The sequence below is a fragment of the Tenrec ecaudatus genome, chromosome 5, assembly GCF_050624435.1.
Source record: "Tenrec ecaudatus isolate mTenEca1 chromosome 5, mTenEca1.hap1, whole genome shotgun sequence".
Taxonomy (NCBI): domain Eukaryota; kingdom Metazoa; phylum Chordata; class Mammalia; order Afrosoricida; family Tenrecidae; genus Tenrec; species Tenrec ecaudatus.
Window position 1 is genome coordinate 91148826 of NC_134534.1, and position 22788 is coordinate 91171613.

General features: G+C 51.2%; 1 protein-coding gene across 1 annotated transcript in view; it reads right to left on the reverse strand.

The window, feature by feature from the left end:
* Positions 1-22788, reverse strand: part of WNK2 (WNK lysine deficient protein kinase 2) — a 187288-nt gene that overhangs the window by 13759 nt on the left and 150741 nt on the right. The window contains 9 exon segments of the mRNA XM_075550857.1: positions 1840-2099; positions 3755-3799; positions 11361-11459; positions 12248-12457; positions 13444-13658; positions 18524-19215; positions 19305-19381; positions 21623-21692; positions 21984-22705. Coding sequence (XP_075406972.1) covers positions 1840-2099; positions 3755-3799; positions 11361-11459; positions 12248-12457; positions 13444-13658; positions 18524-19215; positions 19305-19381; positions 21623-21692; positions 21984-22705 — 2390 coding nt within the window.

Genomic DNA, 22788 nt, shown 5'->3' on the forward strand with positions numbered 1-22788 from the left:
GCACAAACACACAAAGGAGTCAGCAATGATAAAGTAGATCTGAACCACAGAATTCGCACAGCTGACCTGATGAGTATATGAATTTAAAGAAGGTCCGTGGGGTTGGGGCCCAGGTAGCAGAGCAGTAAGCAGATCACGCAGGGCTGTGGTGGCTATTGTAGGGATCATGCACTGTTTGGAAGAATGATAGGGTTTCCCTGAAGAATGGATTTGAGATGAGTCAGACTGATGTAAATCTGCCTGTAAGAGGGTTCTACAGTAGTTAAGAAGAGAAAAAGGGTGGTTTGTGGGAGGCGAATAGGGTGGAAATGGGGATAAAGAGACCCACTTCAAATTTCTGAAGGACAGTTACAGAGACTGACATGTGGGGACGTAAAGTAAGACCGACACATTTCAAAGGACTAAAATCATATAAAAGGTTTTTTTTAACACCACATTGGAATTAAGTTTAAAATTACTAGCAAAAATATAATTAATCAATAACTATTTACGATAAAGAAGAAATTGTAGTGGAAATTACAAAACATGTTGAACTGAATGCTAATGAAAGAGCTATACATCAAAACTTTGGGATTCAGCTAAAACCACTAGAGGTAATCTGTAGCCTTCAATGCACATACTACAAAAGAAGAAAGGCCAGAGTTCAATGAACTACATATTTCAATAAATGTCCTAGAACAACAAAATTAACCCAAAGATAGAAGAAAAGAAATAACAAGACATCACTCGAACATACAATAAAGAGTATCATAGAAGTCCAGTTGAGTTCTTTGAGAAGGTTAATGAAATTTGTAAACCACAAAGGAGACTACGTAGGAAAGAGCTCGCTAAATAGATAAGAGGACATTACTGCAAATCTTGCAAATTTTAAAAAGAGAAGAAAGTATTGTGAATAACTTTATGGCAATTAATTTGAAAATATGAGTATAGATAAACTTAGAGGAAATGGAAGAATTATTAGAAAAGCAGAATGCAATAAAATGATCCTAAGAGAAAACAAAATCCAACGGAACTAAAATTACAAAGAAACTGAATTTCTAATAAAAAGTTTACTGTCAGGGGTAAAGGATGAGAGACAAAACAAATGGCAAAATACCAGTTACAGAAGATTCTGAGCACATGAATTCATTAGAGAATTTTCAACTTTTTTATACCTTGAAAATTTTCTAAATAAGAGACTATCTTCCCATATGTGAAACAAACAAAAAATACATCCTTCGTCCAGACGACTTCATCAATGAATTTCATTAAATATTTTAAGCTCAAACATAAATCTTACACAAATATCTCCTGAAAATTGGAAAAGAGGGCCTAGTCCCCCATTTAGGTGTGAAGTTGACATAATCCTGATATAAACAATCACTGCATTACATAACCTAAGGATATTAAGAGAAAGGAAATTATAGGTCATTTTCATTTATGAATGTGATATAAAAACACAGTGAGCTCAACCCTTGTCCCACATTCTCCCCAGCAGTGAAGCCGAAGCCCCCACAATTCTAAGTTTTCCTGGGAAGGGCCGGAAATGTGTAGGCAGAGAAAAGGCACAGGTTAGACCAGGCTGCACCCCCGCTTTGGACGGCCTCAGGCTGGTTCGGCCGAACCTGGGGAGGTGACTCCCTGCCCTCCAATCTGGCATCTGTAGGAATGGGGGCAGGCCACTTAATATTTTCTAGCTATAAAGTGGGGAAACCTAAGTCATGGGGTGATCGAGAAGAGGCGTTTGGAAAATGAGCTAAGAACTTAGCAAACTGCCTGCAGGCGGTAGTCTAAGAATGCTGTGCCTGCTGCCTGATGTTAACGCTACTCTGTGACACCCCCTCCCCTGACCCCACTTACAGTCTGAACCTCTTTGGCTGCTGGGGTCAGGCCCACCTTGGCCTCCATGTCCTGCAGCTTCTGGGACTGCTTCAGCTGGTTGAGCGACGGCTTCAGCGGGGCAGTGCCCACCGTCTTGCTGGCCCACTCATCCACTAGCTTGTGCAGGTCATCTGTGAAGGTGCCTTTTCTGTTGTTGCTGTTGTTCACCTGTGCCTGGACTTGCGCGGAGGGCTGGGGGCCCAGCTCGGGGGCCGGGACCAGGCTGCTTGTGGAGGACCCTAGGGAGTCACACACAGGCCAGGGTTGGTTAAGCGACACGTGCCCGAACCACCTGGCTAGCCCCTGTTCTTCTTACGTGATGGCAGCAATAATGGTCTCACTTAGGTCAGATAACACCTTGCTTCAAGAGGTGGTCTGGATTGAAAGATGACACCCAGGTTTAGCCATGGTGAGGCATTTCCATGGGTGTGGATGGCCCGCCTCTGTTGCAGCTGCCTCCCTGCAGTTCCCTCTGGATCCCTGGGGACTCGTGTGTGGCCGGAAGTGATCGCAGGGGAGGCCCCATTGCTAAGGCTCTCTCGGTGTTTGCATCCTCAGCTGTGCATTGGGCTAGCACGTGCGTGCCGAGGAGATGTAAGAATGCATCTGTACAACCAATCCCTCGCCTAAAGGGAAATGCTTTACACAGGCCAGACTAATTTGCATTCCATGAATTTTTAGCATTTAAAAATGTTTTGTTGTTATTATTGAGGAGATACACAACACAGCATACATCGATATTCAAGTTTCTACTTGATAATTCAGGGGCATTGACCAAGTTCTTCAAGTTGTGAAGACGCCCTCGCCTCTCTTCTGTGTTGTGTTCCTCCACTACCATTCACTCACTGTCCCAGGGGTCCGCGGTATTTTTCCAGCTGCAGTTTGCACTTGGATACCATATAGACATTTCATAAAAGAGCACAGTGCTCTAAGCAGGCCTCTTAACATGATTGAGCTAGACTTTCGTTTGATTTTCAGAAGACGGCAGGGGATACTTTTGGCTTACAGTTTAAAGATTATTTCAGGGTAGTCAATGAATGTTAATGCCCCCGGGTTTTTGGCATTCAAGACCCAGAATGCGTCCTTTTCCCTGACAGGGGGGCCCCCCGGGGATCTGCCCGCACAGCAGGCTGGAAGGCTACTCCGAGTACTGCACAGCAGGTGGCCGTAGCGGCTAGTTGACTGACTGACCACTTCAATGACCCAACAGGACGTGTACTGTGCCTCCTCTAGCCCCCCCACACACATAATTTCCGGTTTGCAGTTTTGAATGCGCAAACATTTTGACCTTTCCACATTAAAAAATATATATGTATATATATAAACGAGTGACCATCTCTTCAAACAAACGGTTTAGAAATGTAATCTACTTTAGCGGACAGCGATGGAAAAAGCAGAGGTACAGACACCTACAAATTAGTGATGAGCTCTTACATGGAGTTATTTCAGCCAGAAAGGAGAAGCAGGGAAGGCGGGGAGGGGAGTGTGAGGAAGCGCACAAGAGAGAGAGGCGAGGGGCCGAGGGATCCAGGACGGCTCTCCTCTTAGGAAGCACTCCGCTTCAGCACGTCAAGGGAATGGAACAGGACCAATTCATGACTGGGAGTCTGCATGTTCAAAAGCAGGATGAGTCTGGAAAGTGGGGCGGGAAGAGACTGCAGACATTAGGAGCCACGGGGGGGGGGGGGGGGGGGCGAATGGCTGCAGGGAGCATGGGGCAGCTGCTCCGCAGGCAGAAGTCAAGCAAGTGGCTGGCGAAGGAGGCCTGGAGCTGTCACCGTGCTGGCCGGCCCTGCCTCTGTGTTCTCAGGCGGGAGGAAGCCCCGTGCGCGCTAGCTATCTACAGCCCGTGCGATGAGAGAATGCAAAGCAGGTAAGAAACCCAGATAGTTACTACTGCTGTGCTCTTTGCCTAGGCAGAGACGTTTCAGGGCTGACCCTGCAGGGGAAGAAAAACGATAGAAGACACACAGTTAGGCGCACAGTCCATACCTTCGGGACAAGCTAGCATATTTAAGCACAAGTCATCTTTATGCAAGGAAGAACAGACAAAAAGTCAGCAGTGCAGAGAGAAGAAGACACCTCCCCCAACCCCCAACCAGAAAGGACGGGGCAGCCCCGAGTTAGTGTGCAGTTAATACAAGCTTTTTGGAAGAGGAATAGATGCCAAGTTCAAGCTTTCCAAATTTCAGGTTGAAGTGTTTGTCTCTAGAAGCATATTTAAAAAAAAAAGAAAAGAGAGAAAGAAAAAGGCGGATAACAATGGTTGGCTTTCACACAGAAGGCTCCTAGGAGTCCCCCTGGTTGAGGCAGAAAACCCCTGACAGTCCCTGAGGGGGGCCCTGCGGGGACCAGGCGCAGGCTCTGCCGGGCTGCGGAGCCTCATGCCGCAGTTGGTCAAGTGCAAAATGATACATTGTTTTGCAGGGTAGAGGCCATTCCAGGATCTCGGAGCACTGACTCACAGCAAGTCAGTGCTGTCACCTAGGGGGAAATGTGAGTGTCCCTTTTCCTAGGTGTTCCTGCCAGGTGGTCCTCAGGCCCCTTCTTGGGTGGCACTGTCATTGAGAACATTCCGCCTCCTAGGGCTTGGACCACACAGAAAGCTATGGATGTATTATTCCCCAGGGGCCCTGGTGGCATAGCGGGTATGCACTGGGCTGCTAACAGCAAGGTCAGCAGTTCGAAACCACCTGATCCACAGGAGAGAGGCAGAGGTTCGTACTCATGTGAAGATTTAGTCTCGGAGAGCCACAGGGAAGTTCTCCTCTGTCCTGTAGGGCCACTATGAGTCGGAAAACGAATCAATGGCAGGGAGTCTAACTCCTCAGCTGTGGTAACCCGATTTTCAAGCACACAGACAATATATGGGGTTGAGTTTCTGGCAAGGACAGGCTTGGCCTTTCCCCAAGGTCACCCAGCATGGCCCAGTAGCACCCAAAATCTCCTTACAAGAACTCACCAAAATAGTTGTGCATGTCTACTCCATACTTCCCCACAGAAAGACTTCCCAAGGACAGACGCTCTTACCACGAACACTAGCCTCACCCTACTCTCTCTCCGTTGGAAGAGTTTCTTGAGGAAAATTCAACACTGCAAACACCTGTCCCATACCACACTTTTTTAGATTTGGGGTGGTGGGAGGGGCTTTCCTGGAAGATGCCAATGCTGGCTGTGAATGCCAACCACACCCCTTTCAGATGTGGGGAGGGCTCACATGATGAATATCTGTGACCCGCCACTCTATTCTCCTTCAGGTGGATGTGCGTCCTGAGGGCAGAATCGCACAGCATTGGAGACTGCCTGCCTGCCTCCCTCAGTCTGGAATGGAAAGGGCTGTTTCTAGCTAAGGTAGAAAGGGCTGTTTCTTTACTTCTGGAAACGTAATAGCAACTAGTGGCATGCACCTTTATTAGCCAGGAAGGTTTTCACTTCCTGCCATTTGGGGACTGTCAGCTCAGCTTCCTTGAGAGACTTCTAAGCACAGGGGAGAGCTGTGCTTTCTGAACCTGTAGATCTAGCTTAAACTGAGTTAGCTTTTAAAACAAGTCTGTTTCTTACGATAGTCTTTGTGTCTTATCCAGGGAAAAGGTAAGGAGTCTTTCAAGTGACAATAAAAGTGTAGGACCAGCTGGGAGATACCCAGGCATGCTGATGATAGTGAGAGGTGGAGTCCTCCACTAGTCTGTGTGATATGAGACCCCACTAGGAATGAAGAATACTCTGGGGCTAGCTGCAGAGTGGCTGGGAAGCTGTGGCTTGTATCCTACAGGCTGAGACTGGACACCCATTCTACATGGGGTGTGCCGAGGCACAGGGCTGAGTGACCACCTCCCCTCTCACTGTGGTGGTGCTGTGTCTCTTCAAGACTGTACTGAACTGACGGCCTAAAGACTGAGCGACTGCTTACTGGGCTGGGCAACGGAGCCAGATTGTCTGGCGCAACCAGATGCTCTGTGTCTAGCTCTAATGCCTACCAAGTTAACCAGAGAAACAAAGGTAGACCAGGCCTTTCTGTGTGCTAGCTAACCAACTGAAGCCACTAGAGGGAGTCCTAGTCCATGTGCAATGCTGAGACATACACTCAGCATTCTGGGGAGACTGACAGACTTAACAGGACACCATGTTCTGCTGTTGTCAATAGAAGTGGTGAAGCTCTTTCTTGTGCATAGGCCTTGGGATGACCAGGGGTATGGGTCACTGTGGCCCTGCTCAGCAGGTGGCGCTATACATACAAACTCTGAGGGATGCCGGCCTTGTGACAATGAGGTCAGTTATAGTTCTGAGTCAGGTAGTTACCGCCTACCTGGGACCAGGGGCCTTTCCACAGACCAGAGCCCTACCTATCTCCAGGAAGGCCCTGAGATTACCCTGGAGCTACCCCACATTGTCTAAGCCCCACCTTGGGCATCTCTCACCACTTGGTGGATCTCTTGTTGAAAAGCCCCATTCTACCTGGCTCACATCCTTCCCCGGTAAGAAACTGCACAGGCTCCTGCAACATGGTGTCACAAGGCAGCTCACAAGGCAGAAGTTTTAAAACAAGTCATACCAACATGAGGAACAACTTCAACTGATATTTTGGTCTTCTGGTTTCCGTGAGAAAGCCAAGATGTTTGTGCAGGGTTTCCTGCTACCCTGACCCAAAGGCCTTCCCAACAACCCACAGCCACTTCAGCCAAGCTTTCTCTGAGGGCTCAGGCAGCGGGGCTGGAGACAGCTCTTTGGAGATTTATTAACTTCCCCAGGAGCCCTGGTGGCATCGTGGTTGTGCATTGGGCTGCTAACCCTAAGGCCAGTAGTTCAAAACCACCAGCTGCTCTGTGGGAGAAAGACTGACCCATCTACTGCTGTAAAGGCTCACTGTCTCAGAAATTCACAGGGGGCAGTTCTACCCTGGCTGAAAGGGTAGCTATGAGTTGGAATCTATCCGATGGCAGGGAGTATGTATGTATGTACCTCTCTTGAGGTGATGGTTGATGCCATTCCTAAAGTGAATCTTCTCCATGTCTTGTCCAGCAGATGTCTGAAGAAAACCCATCCATCAAACAGGTTTTAGGTGGTCTCACCTCTAGCTATTGGCCCCATGTGAAGTCCATTGCTCATCCAGGTCTCTCTCTAGTGAAGTCTTGCTCCATTCTGCCCTTCAGTTGTCCAGGAGAGTGGGTCACCAGGACAGACAGACAGAGGCTTCTTGGTGTTAACAGACAGCCCCACTCTTTCCTCGCCTGAACACCATGACTCAACCCTTGGCTAGTGGTGCAGAGGATGTCATAAGTATATGAGTTCTTCAAACCAGGAACCTGTGACTGGTCCAGATTGCTTAGAAAGCAAGCCAGGCCCTGAGCAATTCACCACGTTTGCTTTCTATCCCTGTGTTCAGGTACTGATGAAGTTCACCCGGTGGCCAGCAGGGGACATCTCTCAGGAAAATGCAAGGCCAGTTTACTCCCGGCAGGTGGCTCAGGCCACCACCCTCCTCAAAGGACTGGCCCCACATTTAAGCCAAGTGTCTCCCTTGTTCATCTCCACGATGAGCTAAATTCATTTCCAGCAGCTCCATTTTCACCCTGGCCTAGACAGTGGATGCTTGTTTCTGGCACCGGAGGGAAATGGTGTGTGCCGTTGCCAAAGCACCAGCTAGTATTTCCACAGATTAAGCCACCCGGCTCTCGGGACAGTCCTGAACGTTGTCATGAAGAAGTAAGTGGAGGCAGGGCTTGATTCAACTCACCCAGGTATGATTTAGTACTGGATGCATGGCACATTCACTGCCCAGTGGCCCCACGTGGTAGTGGTCACACCTGCATGTGCCAGGGCCACAAGATATGATGGGGTCAAAGGGGACACTGGGTCCTGTGCAGCTTCGAATCACCCCCACCACAGGTATCCCTCATCACACCACACAAAGACCTAGGGAAGGCTGCTAAGCTCCCTCAACTGTGTGCTCTGCGACCTCTTCCCAGGGAGACCGTTTCAGGGCAGGTTAGATACTGCTCCGAGGTGAAAGCAAGAGGGAAGCAGAGAGGGATGGGGGTAACTGGAAGGTCCCAGAGCACTAAAAGCCCCCAGGGACAGGATGTGGAGGCCTGTTGTGGCAGTGATCTACTTATCTGCTGTCCAGCCAGCTTCCAAGGTGCAAGAGAATAAAGCGATCCTATCCAGTCCCGTGCTGTCCCCTCGAGGGACTGCAGATCAGACTGTTGTGTCATAGGGTTTTCATGGGCTGATTGTCAGAAACAGCCCACTGGCTTTCCTCCTTTGTGTGGAAGCTTTGCTGAACGCTGCTTAGCATCCTAGCAACACGTACATCTCCCCAGCAGGTGGGTGGTGTCCATGATATGCCGACAGACACACGCCATACGAAATGCTTCCCACATGGGAGGAAGGACATCAGTGTTGAGTTCTGGTTCAATGAGATAAAATGAAGGGAGGCCAGAGGGGTTGGACAAAAGATTCTGACGGATACTAACAAGCCAGGATTCCGTTCTGCTTCTTTTAGACCACTTTTTCTGAGGTCTCCAGGATTCTAGTGTTCCTGTGTTCTCCTAACTAACCGCTGGGCAGGGATCTTGCATCATCAGCGTTCATGGTCATGTGGCACATGTGCACGAGGACAAGGGCAGAGAGAAGCAGGCTGCAAGGTTTCTGTGGTGGAGTGAAGTCTGTGTCTTTCCCAGGGACTGTCCTGCCTGCTGTGCGCAACATTCCCAGACACACCGTGACTGCCCTCCAGGCTCTCTGCTTCACGGAGAGAGGGAAGTGGTCATGCTGTCGAAAATGCCCCCTCTTGGTCAGCATGGCCTGGCTCCGAGGACCTCCACACCAAGGAACCTCCCAGAATTGTCTGATGCTCTGATGTAGCTCCATACTGGGCACGGAGACTCCTGCCAACCCAGCCTTGAGTCCCCTGCCCCAAGGTGTTTCAGCTCTGTGCTTCCTAGAACCATGAGCTTTCGAGACTTCAGAGTTAAAAACATTTTCTCGAATGGTGTCTATTCTCTTTCAGGAAGTAGGGGTGCCACAAATCAAGATATAGCCATCCATCTTCATTTAACTTCCTTGATATAGATACAAATCCCTGCCATTGACTTGATCCTGATTCATAGTGACCTGATGGTAGGATAGGTAGAACTGCCCATGTGAGTTCCTGAGATGGTAACTTTGGAGTTGTCAGCTTAGCCCCATTCTTCAGGTTCATCTTCAGTCTTCTGAAGTGTCAAGGCCACAGTCCCCTTCGCTTGAAGCCCGGTCCTCTACAGGGTTGGCCGAGGAATGAGCATAGAGTGCTCAGTGAAAGGTGGGGCGCCATGGTACTGCTCGGGCAACACAAGGGAGTCCAAGTCACTGCCCAGTGCAGCAGCAGAGTTAGGAGAGGAGGCCTCAGACTAGGGGCCAAGTATGCATACTCTCTGAGTCCACAAAGCTGCACCGAAGGGGTGCCCAGGGCAGGAACACAACCAGAGAAGAACAACTCAACCACAACTTGCCTACAAGAGGTACGGCTGGGAACCCCAGCAAGATCATCCGAGCACCGTAACCCAGCCGCTGACTGCCTGCCAGTCCAGTAAGCCTGCAGGGCCCGCAGCCCGAGCAGTGTCCTCACTGGGGCCCAGACCTGCCTGGGGGCTCCTAAGCCTTGCTTTTCCTCTTTCCTTCCTGCCCACAGAGAAAATAGTGGGTCTTTTGCCTATGCATGCCTCAATGAAGACATTTTTTAAAATCTCAGAATGATCCTGAGTGGTCCATTAACGAAAGCCCTTCACAACAATATGCGTGAGTGGCAAGGTAGAGTGACTACAATCTCAGCAGTGTATCATGCGACTTCTGCTGGTGCTGTCACCCAGTTCCTAGGAGCACGCCTGTCTGCTCTGCTTTGCTTCCATCAAGGCCTAGGAGCCCTGGCAGTGAAAGCAGGCACCGTCTGCTCTGCAGACGTCACAGTCCCAGAAGCCCACAAGACCCGCGGTCACACCAAGGAACCTGTACTCACAGCCACTGGGAAGGACACATACATGTTAGGTGGGTGAGCAGGGGAGCTGGGCCAGGTCTATGAAACAGAGGGGCCTGCAGAGAACCTTGTAACTGAGAGTCTCTCCATTCCTTCCCACAACTCAGCTAAGCATCAAGCGAAGGCTGCTAACTTGGGACACCCAACTCAGTGGATAAGAAGGCATCCGTCTCAATGTGGAAATGCTGGAGCGTATTAAATGTTTCTAAGTGGTCCTTGTGCCTTTGATCTGTCTGGCCTGGAGGATGATGAGCCACGTGGACTCGGATGGGGTGGCCAGGTGGATGTGAATGCACACTTGACTTATGAGTGTCTGCTGTGGACATGGCCTCTGGGTCCCCACAAGGACAATGTATCTTTATTGTACAAGCAAAAAGCCATGCGCCCCAAACCCGCATGTCCATCTGATTAAAAAGCTGATTTTTTTTCTGTTTAAAAATAAAATCCTGAAAACACTACAATTTTGGATTAGTTTGCCAATAATTCTGAGGGTTAAAAATGAACAGCACAGCTGGGATGGCCCCATGTAGGGGTGCCGTTGCTTAACATGGAATAACGGGGATGTTGCAAAGTGTCTGCGGAAGATGGGAAGTGGGTTTAAGAAAGAGATTTAAGGAACTGCTGCATTGACTTCATCTCTGAGGTCACATGAGTCATAGGAAAATACACTGAGTGAAGTGCTCCAGCTAGAAGACTCGGGGCAGGGCAGAGGGCCAGAATCCCTCTGAAGGAAGGGCCATGGTTCTCGGTTGGCAATCATCTCTTTTAGGGTTGGAGGGCATGGGAGGCAACCCAGAGGGCAGGCGGGGAGTCAGATCTCCTATCAGGGCAGAAGCAGGCATTCTAGAACATTCTAGCTGGAGCACCGTCCCCTCAGCATTCCCACATGCAGGAAGTGGGGCAACAGGGAGAAACAGTACTGTAAGTTGTTGTAATACAGCCCTGGTACAGAAGTTATACCCTCCAGTGACCTTCTAGAATTGTATCGGCTTGCTACATGCATGTCTTCATAGTCCAAACATGTGTGAAAAACACCATGCGTCTAGAGATGGTTGGGGTTGTCTTTTTGTTGTCGCTGGAACTGGGGACAGCGGACATGTATATTTGCCACAATTGCAACAGAAAAAAAAAAACTACGTCCAACATAAAAAAAAAATTGAAAAAATGAGTGACAAAATACAGAGGACCTTGGTATGTCTGAGAGATGGAGTGCCCTGGCCAAGAGGCAGGGTGTTTGCACGTGCTCTGGAGCCCAGACACGGTTAGAAGCATGCACACGAGTCTCTGTCGACAGAAAGAAAGCCATCGTCCAAAGGACGAGGCTTGGGATTATTTCGTTTGATAGTTTGATAGTGATGAGTGAGCTTCATGGGGAAAGGGCGAGGGGGGGTGGGCACCTGCCAAATGCATCAAAGGTGCCAATGAAGATAGAAAAGGGGGAGAAACCAAGGGATAGGAGGTGATAAAATACAAAAGAACAAATACAGACAGATGGACAAAGACACAGGTCCACTGAGGAATCGGGCACGAGGTTTGCTACTAGATTTATAGGCCACTCTCTCAGACGTTTGGTGGGCAACCGTCCAGCCTGCAAATGAATATAGAGGGAAGAAAACAAAGAGACACTTATCAAGTATAAGTCACTGCGACTCTATGTCCTACCACACCACCAGTCACACCAGCTGTGTTACTTAACCTCCATGGCTGCGCCTAGCTCAGCCCAGAGGACCAAAGCCACTGACCACATAATGGGAAGGAGGCAACAGTAGGAGCAGAAGAGAAGCAAGCTCCCCGAGGTGAGGTGGGGTGGGTGGCACCTTCATCAGAATCACAGAGTTTTCTTTGGATAGAGGTGGCGAAGAGAGTGGGTGAGCATTTTATCAAGCAGCTGCAGTCACCCATGGCAGCGCTGAAGAGAGAGCATTTCCATCTCCAGGTTAATCTCCCGCCCCAGCCACCTGGCCTTCCTCCGAGCCACCTTCCTGAGCAGAAGGCCCAGGTGTTTAAACCTCTGCTGGCTCCACTCCGGGGATGGTCAGGGTCGGTGAGCCAGGGACAAGCAACCGTTGCAACCAAAAGGAGCGGTGCTCCGCCTGACTCCCCCGGCTGACTCCTCTCCTGGTCATTCGGCTCTACCTCAGGGTCCTGGGGGGCTCCCCTGGGCCCATGCTAGCCAAGCATGGCCTCCTTTGGAGCCACTCATAACAAGAGTGGGTGATCATTGGGCGGCAACATTCTTTGCGTTCAAAGGAGAGTTCTGGGATCACTCGGCAGACTGGCTGCAACCCTACCTTCCTGTACACACTGGTGCCCTCCTGGGGACACCACTGACGCCCTGGGCTAGCACATGCTGGAGAGGGGAGAGCTGGGAATCACCTTGGCCATGCGCTCCGACTCCATCACTGGCTAAGCCGGAGCAGATGTCGGAAGACAGGGAGGCTCTCACGGAGCAGGGCTGCTGGGTGTGGACTGCCTTGCCACCTGGGTCTGGAGCCGGGGGCACCGCTGGGCTTTCTGCAGCAGGCCCTGCCCCCCCTTGGGTGGGGTCCTTAGCAGGAGGGCCTCTGCTGCAGTCTGACAAATGACCTGGGCGAGGAGAGAGGGTGACAGGCGCGATGAGGCACCACTGGCGGGAAAGCCAGGGCAGTGCCCGTCTTTGTCCCCCTGCTGTTTGCTGGGTGACCTTGGGGAAGCTCTCTTGTCCTTGGGCAATGGGCACAGAAGCCCCATCCCATTGGGGGAGTGTTGGGAAGAGGAGAGGAGCGGTCACAGTCTCCCCACCAGTCACAAGTCGGCAGTAAGAAATTCTCATTCTGTGATTTGCTGTCGCTTGCACTTAGATGCCAAGTGGGCCTGTGTGTGTCATCCTTTGGTTCCCCTGCTAGCTGCAGAACCGGCCCTGAGGAGAACTGGCACCTAAGTTACAACCCTCACGCATTCCTGGGAGTGCAGACTACACGCTCCCAGCAACACAGAGAGAAGGGCTTGGCACAAGAGCGCTGCTAACTGCCCCTCGGTGGCTTGGGCTCCCATGCCCCTGTATCAGCAGAGTCCTGGCACTGCTGCCAGCAGAGCAGGAGTAGCCACAGGAGAGCTTATGAGACCCCTGAGGTATTAGATGCTGGTCTCTTGCGGCTGGGAGGACCGGCCAGCGGACTTCCCCATCACACACAGAGCGGAGGCTCCTCACTCATCAGCCTACCTATCTGGGGGCCCGCAGACACAGCTCACTGGGGTGAGGGCAGAGGAAGAGGCCTGACCTCGGTTCTGGCCCTCAGTAGTGAGCAGCAGGGGGTCCAGCTCTGCAGAGACCATGCAGACTGGCCTTTTACAACCTGCTCTCTCCACACAGAGACGATGCCCCGGCCGGCCCCAACCTACAATGTCTCTTTCAGCTAGGAAAAAAAGAAACTTGGGAAGAAGCAGCCTCCGATCCTCTCCCAGGACCTGGAGAATGCCACAGCCGCTCGGTGGCTCCTTTCCCAGGCTCACTGGGGCGCACACACCACCTCCCAGGCAGCATTTCTACCCAGCCCTGCCCCACAGGCCAGCCAAGAGGACCCCATGCCGACCTGTGCTGGAAGCCACGACCTTGAGCTGCTGTACCAGGGGGTTGAGTAGCTTCCCCGCCTTCAGTTTGCCCTTGCTGGCTTTTCTCCGGCGGCCAGTGGGGGGTGCCGTGTGGAACAGACCCACATTGGGGGGCAGCGGCTTGCCCAGGCGGCGGTACAGGGCCTCAATTTCCTGCTTTTGCTGGGTCTGCAGCTCGGAAATCTCCTTTAGGTGCCTGGAGGAGGAAGCAGGAAGAGAGAGGCCGGCAGGCAGGCAGGTTTCCCCAGTCATCCCTTTAAAACTTAAACCTTTCCACAAAAACTAGCTTGTACAGTCAGGGTAGGGGTGGGCGGAGGAGTGGTGGGCAGCCTGTCCATGAATCTTTCCAGTACACTGAGAGCAAATCGAATCGCAGGATCCACCCCACCCCCACCAACCCTTGTTCAAATACCCCGAATTGTCACCACTTCCATTGTTTTCTAATGGAGGAAGAATGGATGAGTTGAAGTTTATATTCATGCTTAGCATAAAAGCCCAAGACAGTAACAGAGGATGATGTGTGAAATCTCCCATAGGGCCTCTGTTCTTTGGCAGACTCACAGCTGTGGTGCTGTGAGCTCCCATGTATGACCTCTGGATCTTTGCTTTTGGAAATTGACCTCTACGGGTTTAATAAGGTGTTGCTTGCCTGTGAGAGTCTGGTAATTTTGCCAGGTGTGGCTAGTCTTTGGCAATGGCAAAGGAACAGAGATGGGCTGGCCTATCAAATCCAGAACATTGAGCCTTGTGGCTTGTGGCTTCCAAGTTCATGACGGTTAAGAGGGGTGCTGTGGCCTTTGGACACAGAAGCTCTGTGCTGGAAACCCTCCCAGGCCTGGTTAAAAGCGGGGCAAGGAATAGCAGAGCTACACAGAAATGGAGCAGAACTGTCAGCTGCACTTAGGAAGAGTTTAGTGGAGAAAAGCACACAGCAACGTTGTCCTGGCTGGCAGGGACAGTTGAATGGTTGTGCCAGCCCAGGCACTCTGTTCCAGAGGGCTGTCAGGGAATACTTTGTGATTGAAGAGTTTCCTGTTTGGTGAGAGTGAACATCTGTTTTGGGGAGAGTGAGTGTGTTCCCTTGAGGTGATGAGGCTAGTGGGTGTCCAATGAAAGGGGACCCAGAAACACCACGTATTTAGTACCTCAGTGCTCCCCTGCAATAATAATATGGCAGGCTTTCATCTCCTAGGCAAGGATCTACTCTTATAAGAAATAAAACAGGAAAATTCCCCTAGCACCAATCCCCATGCTCAGTGTAAACAGATCTCAGTCAATTAAGAAATCAATATGTACTAAGCAACAATGAACACATTGTAGCTTGCAGTTGAACAAAAAACTCCCCATATCAACAGTATCTTAAATTCTATGTCATTGGATAAATTATTGATGTTATCAATACAATCGTCTTATATCCCAAGGGGATGTTTGAAAATGTTTTCCTTTTTTGTTTCTTTGGTTTTTTATTTTTTCTGCCTTTTGTTTTTTTGTTGCTCTTGTTGGTTTCTGTTTTTGTCATAATAGGACAGCCAAAGTCAGAGTTCTTCATAACCCGGGACAAACACATTGATTCTGGGCTCCTGTTTAATTCTAGCCCATGCAAGAAGAGCGAGTTCTTATAACATGGCTCTACTCAATATTAACCTCCATAACGCTGTCACTGAGGATAAGGGTGCTACGGCAGCAAAGTGTGGTGAAGAAAGCAGATGGTGCCAGGCTATCAATTGGAATAGTGTCTGGTGTCTTAAAGGCTTGTATGCAAACAGCCATCTAAAGTGAGCCTCTAGTAGGTGCACATTGAAGAAGCACACCTGCCGGTGTGATCCAAAGATGACAATAACAAAATTCAAATACGACGAAGGGGAAAATATCAGAGCTTAAATTATGAACACCTAATTTGTAGAAGGCTATGGAGGCAGTGGGAGCCCAAAATCCATCTGCAGAGTAGCTAGTCAGACTGAGCCTCTGGCAGATCCTGTAGCCACAGGTGAAGGCCTCAAATGGCTTTGCTCTCAGACAGAGAGTATTGTAAACTTGATGATCATGGATTGTATAATGTGATACATGGTACATGGTCAGCTGACCTCCCTCTTGACCCAAACTGAATTTGCTCTAGGCTCAAGTATTTCTCACTTGTTCCATGACAGGATTTTCTTTTCTGGCTTTTCAAATAATGATGGTCGTCTTTTCTTTTTTACTCTTTATTTTTATCTTTATGTTATTATTATTTTCTTCTTGTCATTTTGTCTTGTTTTTGTTTATTGTTTGTGTTGGCTTCCCAGTTTGTGAAGCACAGGAGGAGTGGATGCACAGAAACAATACCTGATGCAATGGCTTATGGGAGAAGTGGGGGTGTAAGGAGTGGGGAGGAAGAGGGGATTTGGGGAGCAAACAATGAATGTGGGGGGAGGGAGCATTAGAACTGATTGTGATGATGTATATACAGTTCTTTTAAAAAGCTATTTAACTATGGAAGGGTATGACATCTGAATACTACATAAAGAAAACAACTAAAATAAAAATAACACAAAGATGTTGAGACTGTTATCTAGGGTCTCAGCGGGGACCCCTCCTGGACTTCAATGTCTACCCAGAACCTTCAGTTATATCTTTTTCTGTTTCAGTAAAACTTTTGTTATTGCTAGGATGGAGTTTCCAGGGAGCTCTGTGGGGTATGGGTAGTCCATACCTAAGGGGGGTAGTTAGGGCGGGGCATCCAGGCTGACCTAGCCCGAGGGAGCTATGGGTGAGAAGGGTGGCTGGGGTCAGATGGTCACACAGCGCTCAGCTTGCGGGGGTGTGTGTGTGGGGGGGGGGGTGGGGGGGGCGTGGGGGGGGGTGTAAGTCCTGAGCTTCTCGGATAAGGTCAGGATACCAGATGCTTTTCATGGAAGAAAGATTTGACTTCATCCACAATATCTTCCAGGTTTATTTTAGGGCAATAGCTTCCTTTAGCAAGATAGAAACAAAACCAAACCTCCCCCCAAACCCTTGAGTGGCTTTCTCTGCAAATGCCGGGCAAACCAGGAGAACATTGTAGCTTCTGATGAGTTTTAGGAAAGTGCTTGCTTTTTAAGACCGTGTACTGTGGACCCATGTGGGGGTACGGGATCGAGCACCAGGGGGAGCATCTGATTGAGAATAACTTCAGAGCAGAGCTCCATTTTAAGGTGTGTTCCCCAAAGCCCAGCCTGGTTACTGCTTCCTTCCTTCCTCCCTCCCTCCCTCAGCAATCACGTTCGGGAACATGACAACACAGCTGCACCTCCGGGAGCCCTCCTTTGCTCCCTCTGAGCTGGGCCCTTGCCTGCTCTCAGGGCGCCATGCCCGGCAGTCTGCAGTGGTGCTTCTCAAAGCAAAGGGTGGATGAAGCACCAGCTTTCTGGGAGCTCGGAAAAAAACACATGGACTCTGGTCGGATCTTCTTCCTGAAGCAGCTGCTCGGGGGTGGGGCCCAGCCATCTGTGTGTGAGGGTCTCCAGGGGCTTCAGATCCATGCCGAGGCCTGAGAACCACTCTCCCCAGTTGGATGTAATCGGGCCTTCTAAATCTAAATTCAAAATGCTCTTCACCCCTTTCTGAATAGGCTCCATGGTTCTTCCAGGACTGACGGAAAAAGCCCGAGCTTACTTAGGCTGGCCTCGTTTCCTCTTGTTCCTACCTACAGGGATCACTGTGTCTTCGTTTCAGGTGCCTCTTGGAGTGACTTTTTCCCACTCCTGTGCTTCCATTTCACCAAGGCTTCCGGGCTGGGCAGACCATCCACCCCACCTGCGTATAAGGCGTCTGCTATGAGTTTTTTCACGTCCTGACTCTTCTGCATCCTTTGTCCATATGGTAGTCAGCACAGCCACGCCCCAGCGTTCAGACCTACTCTCGGACTGCGTCCCTGCTCGCACTATACCAGCTGAGCCGAGTGAGCCGAGCCCACGGGAAGCCCACGGCAGGAGTGGGGAAGCTGGTGCTCAGAGTATTGGCGAAGCCCTTGCCTCAGCCATGGGAGTTTCCAAGTCGTGCCCATTGGCACTGATCCTCACCACACCAGGCCCTTCTGAGCATCTCTGAGACAATGGTCATGCATTCTTCTTGTATACTCTGGTATCTACAGCTTGTTACTCCCCATTCCTCCGCCTCTTGGTTTTTGTGTAGCTCGAGGATGAGGGGGTACACTTAGCTATTCATAACAGAGGGGTTGTGGGCAGAGAGAATAGGGACGTAGTGGCTCAGTGCCGGAAGTACCACCTTCCATGCAGGGGGGTTGAGTATCATCCATCCAATCCACCTCATCTGTAGCCACCACCACCTGACTGTCAGTGGAGGCTTTCATGTTAGGGTGCTAAAGAGATTTCAGCAGAGCTTACAGAACTGAGATGAAACAGGAGGAAAGGCCTGGTGACCTACTGCCAAAGATCAGCCAATGGAAACTCTGTGGGTCACAACAGTCCGGTCCCATGGTGCTGGAGGTCACCATGATTTCGCTCCAACTCCGTGGCAACGACCAAGTGAGAGGAGCCAAGGATGTCTCACTCCTAGCAGCCACCTGCTAGGAAGGAGGAGCTAGGAACCCTATCTTTGATTTGTTGCCGCTTTTGAGCCCAAAGGACATCCAGGTTAAAACCCCTCTATCCTGAAAGATGCTTGGCTGTTCTCTCACTGGGCAACTCAGGATCCATCCTATCTCAGCACCTGCCTCTGGCCTCTAAGGAAAGTTCAGGTGTGTCTATCCTTTTCGAACCCCGGACCACAGTGAGGTTGGGATAAATAGGTGCCGAGTGAAAGTATGAGGGCAAGGAAGCAACATGTGGAAGTAACACTCGTTAGTGTTACAGCAGAGGGTGGGGACAGAAAGAACTGGGTCCAGCAGGAAGGCGTAGTGAGGAGATGAGGGACCACCCAGCAGAGAGGGAACTTCCAGTCAGCCTCAGAGGGATTACCAAGTCAGCCTGGGTCCTTCCCCTGCTGTCAAGACCTGCCCTGGGTTTTACCTAGCTCTGCCCACCGTGCCTCCCTCATACGACGCAGCCCCAGCTGCACGGACACACGTGCTGCCTATCCACGTACTTCTCACGCAGATTCTGCAGCTCCTTCTTTATGTCAGCATCCTCGAACTCGGAGTCATTGTCGCTGCTGATGTAGGATGACTGGGAGTGAAAGGAGGTGACACTGATGGTAGGGACCTTGATGCCGGGCCGGCTCGGTGTGTCTGCGCCCAGTGAGCCCGTCCTTGAGGATCGATGGAGGAAGGCAGTAGCCTTCTTGACGAAATCACTAGCCACGCTGTGGCTGCTGGGTAGGGAGGCTTGCTTCTGTACTGGGGGCCTCTTCTGCGGGCTCTCGTCCCCAGAGTCGCTGGAGACAGGCTCAGCGGTACCAATCTCAATAGAGGAGGCCGTCTGCACGCGCCGCACCGCCAGCTTCACTTCGGGACTGGTCGGCAGCATGTCTAGGTAGACGTCAGGTGGGGCTGAGTAGCGCAGGCTGTGAGGCGAGGCCATGGTCCACTCGTCTTGCATGCTGACCACTGAGAAACGGCCCACGGTTTTGGCTGGTGAGCTGCCGCTCTGCTGCCCCGGGCACTTCCATGGGGAGCCTGAGTCTAAGGAGCCATGTGTCCGAGGTTGGCCAGCCTCAACCTCCGTGGCTAGTGTCCCCGTGGCATGTGGTGTGGGCTCCACCGAGGTCTCCTCAGGGGTCTTGTTGGGCCAGTCTGTGGACTCCAAATGTGTGGGGGCTCTGGTCTCCTTGAGAGAAAGCTGGAAGGAAAAGGTCGAAGGTGAGCAGTAGAAGGCAAGTCTCAGCGGTTCCTTTGGAGGTTTCTCCCGAGAACATGCCTTAGGCTTACCTGGAGCGGGGTGGGCGCAGAGGTCAGGTCCAGCACTGCCCATTTGCCAGGACCCTGGGTGCTGCTGAGGGATAGCTCTGTGCATGAAGACCAAGAACATTACTCAGGGGGACAGGGGAGTAAGGGCAGAAAAGGCCGGAATGGGATACCAGCATGCTGGGCTGCCGGCCAGGGGCTGCCGGCACCACGGCGGCTATGGACATGAAGGTTTCCTGCAATGCCTTAGTCCCGGGGCATTTAGAGCAGGGTTACTTCGTAGACTGTAGGTGGTGGCCTCTGTTTTTTGATCTCGAGAGTGGGGATAAACTAGTGACCCCATGTGTGTCAGAGACGACATGTATTCCAGAGGGGCTTCAAGGGCTGAGTTTTAAGAAGTCGATCACCCGGGCTTTCCGCCAAGCTACCTCGAGGTAATCTCAAACCACCAACCTTTGGGCGAGCAGCTGAGTGCACAGACCACTTGCACCAGCCAGGCACTCCCAGAGTGGGAGCATGACTGGTATTTTTAATTCACTTCCCTAAGGTCTGCCGTGCTTACCGTGATCAGCTGCTAACCACAAGGTTAGCCACTCCACTCAAGAAAGGTGTGAGCGTCTGCTCCTTAAAGATTCGCAGCCTAGGGAACGCTGTGAGAGCAGTCCCACTCTGTCCTAGCGGGCAAATCGACTCAATGGTAAAGGGCTTGGCTTTGACCCAATGTCCTATGCAGCGTGAACACCAATCAGAAAGAGTTGGTGGCGGGGGGGGGGGTGGGCCCGGGGGAGCTCTGGACTAGCTGAGACCCTCACAAGGCAGAGATTGGTGACCACGGTGCCTGGGGGAAGGAAGGGGCACCGTGAGGAGGAGCCGGCCTATGCCTTCGATGGGGCTGCCTGTGATGCCGGGAGGGTCTGCTGAAGGCCCTGCTGGAGGCAAGTCTCTTGTTCATAACTCTACTGTGAGCACCTCAACCTCAAACCAGATTCTCGGTGAGATTCAGTCCAAATCCCTGTTATGTATCTCACACTTGCAGGCAACGCTTGCCTCTTCTTACTGCACTCTTATTTCCAGACAGCTCGGCCTGCCAGAAGTTCACCCATTTTGAACTAGAATCAGTCTCTTCAGCACTCCTGCACTCGGCCTGCCCGCTGAGTGGTGTGCTGGTGGGAATGAAGTTCATTTTCCTCGTGTGTGAGAGATCAGAATGGGACAGGAAGTGCAGGCTCAAGTATGACCCCAGAGATGATTCCTCCTCTCTGTCCTCTTGTGAGGCATTTCGGGTCGTTCCTCCAGGCCCTCAAGTCCTTAGGCTAAACACTGCAGTCTCTGGTCCTCAAGCACTGATTGGCTTTGAGTCCATCCCCCAGACCCTCTCAGAATGTGGCTTCTGGAGGAGGAGGCAGCAGCCAGGAGATCAGTCTTTGCTCTGTAAACAGCCCAAGCATGGGGATCTCCAATTCCCACCAAGATTCCTGCCACAGTCTCCCTTAGGTTGGTGCTGATTTCCAGCTCACCAATCAATCCCCCCTCAAAATTCCAGACTGAGAAGGCACACCACACTTCAGAATGTCAGATGAGCTCCCGTGGGCTGGAGACATGGGATATGCAGATCATGGAATGTGAACCGATGCAAAAAGTTTCCGCAGACACTCAAAATATCCCCCCTTGGGGCGACAGCAATTGAAATCCTGCGTCCAGGATCCTTGCAGATGGCCCCAGCTCCCTGCAGCTTCATCTAGCTCAGCGGTTCCCCAAATGGGCAATACCTCCCCCTGGTGGGACACTGGAATGACCCAGAGAGACGGCTAAAGCAACCTACACTTTATCCTGGATTACGGGTTATAGTACCAAAGTTTTTAATTATCAGGGAGGCATTGACTAATAAATATATATATATTTTCTGTAAAGGTGGCAGTAGGACAAACAAATTTGGGGACCTACAATCTAGTTGCTAGAAGCCTAAGCCCCACTCTATCCAACATATATCAGAACCCTGGGATTTTGAAGCCTTGCTAAGGAAAAGCAGGCAATGGGAATATTTAAAACATTCCTTCATCAGGAAGTGCAGGGAGGCCAAAACACAGCTCTCAACAAAGCCCTAACTGCCCAGTAAAGGTTCTTATTTATTCACTGGACACAAGATTCTCTCTCCCTTCTAAGTGTGAGCATTTGCTTTATTGTAGAACTCAGTGGGTTTTAATTAGACTCATAATGACTTCTGCCACATTTCCAAAAGGTAGTGTCTGTACATGACAGGCGGTACTTGGGAAACAGCGTTAAGGGTTGCTGGCTCCCCTGTGAACCTGCCCGGACAAACCCATGGATCTCAATTTCATTACCTGTTCCTGGAGAAGTCTGCTCCTGCTCCAGCACACTCACTTGCCCTGGTGCCATTTCCGACTTTTCCAGCTTCGGGAAGCAATGGGAAACGAAAAAAGCATGGGTCTCACTTGTTAATATCTTCCGAAGTGAAATTATACATCCGTTTCTTCCCTTAGCCTCTAAAGGCTGGCCTCCACCCCATCCTGGTCCATATCTTTAGATGGCCTGCCCTACAACTGGCATTTGCTGCAAGTTCTTGTGAGCAACCAGGCCCAGTAGGGGTAGCAATGGGACCCTGGGGCTGGGCAGTGGGGATTTCTTAGCTCCTCAGGCTCTTCCACTTCCCCACCCCGCAGCCGGGTGCACACTGCTACTCACCAATGGCTGGGGCAGCAGAGCAGGCCCGGGGAGCATGTCAGCAGGTGCGGAGGGGGGAGTATCCAGCATGAAGTCTCTGTCTCCTAGCTCCACCGGGGTCCCCGCTGAGGCAGAAGATGTGGGGATATGTTCCTGGTAGAGCAGGGTGCGCAGCTTCTCGTCCAGGCTCCTTATAGTGTTGTCCACAAAGCCCACCCTGGGGGGCGGCCCTTCCCCATCAGATTCCAAGGTCGCAGGGAGCTGGGCAGGAGCGGCAGGCCCTAGTGGGGGACTGGAGAGCTGGGAGGTGGCTAGGCTTGGAGGGCTGGGCTCAGACACCAAATTTGGCAGGGGTTCCCCCTGACCACTGGCTTCGAGGACTGAGGTTAGATCCCCCAGATGCTGGGCACAGGGTTCTTGGCTGGTGCCAGGGGCCCATGCAGCGTGCTGAATATCAAGGGTGTCTCTAACTGTTGAAGGCATCTCCTGCTCTCTGCCGGGCCCTTGGGAGGTCCCAGCACTCCTTGCCTGGATGGAAGGCTCTGTTGCTGGCTCTGGCATGGTGGTGGTGGCTGGCACCAGCAGGCCTTGCGGAGAGTCAGTTCTGGGCAGGGAAGAAGGTAGCACAGTGGGGAACGCCGTGCTGGGGGATTCGCCGAGGCAGGTATGGTTCCGAAGCTGGGGGCCAGTTGGAAGGCTGGGTGGGTCCCTTGAGCATGGCTGGTCTGCACAGGGAATTGGATCTGGGTGCAAAAGAAACATACCTTTGTGGCAGCCTTCTCTGGGTGGCTTCCCTTCTTGGACCCCAAAGATGTCTTTTATGATC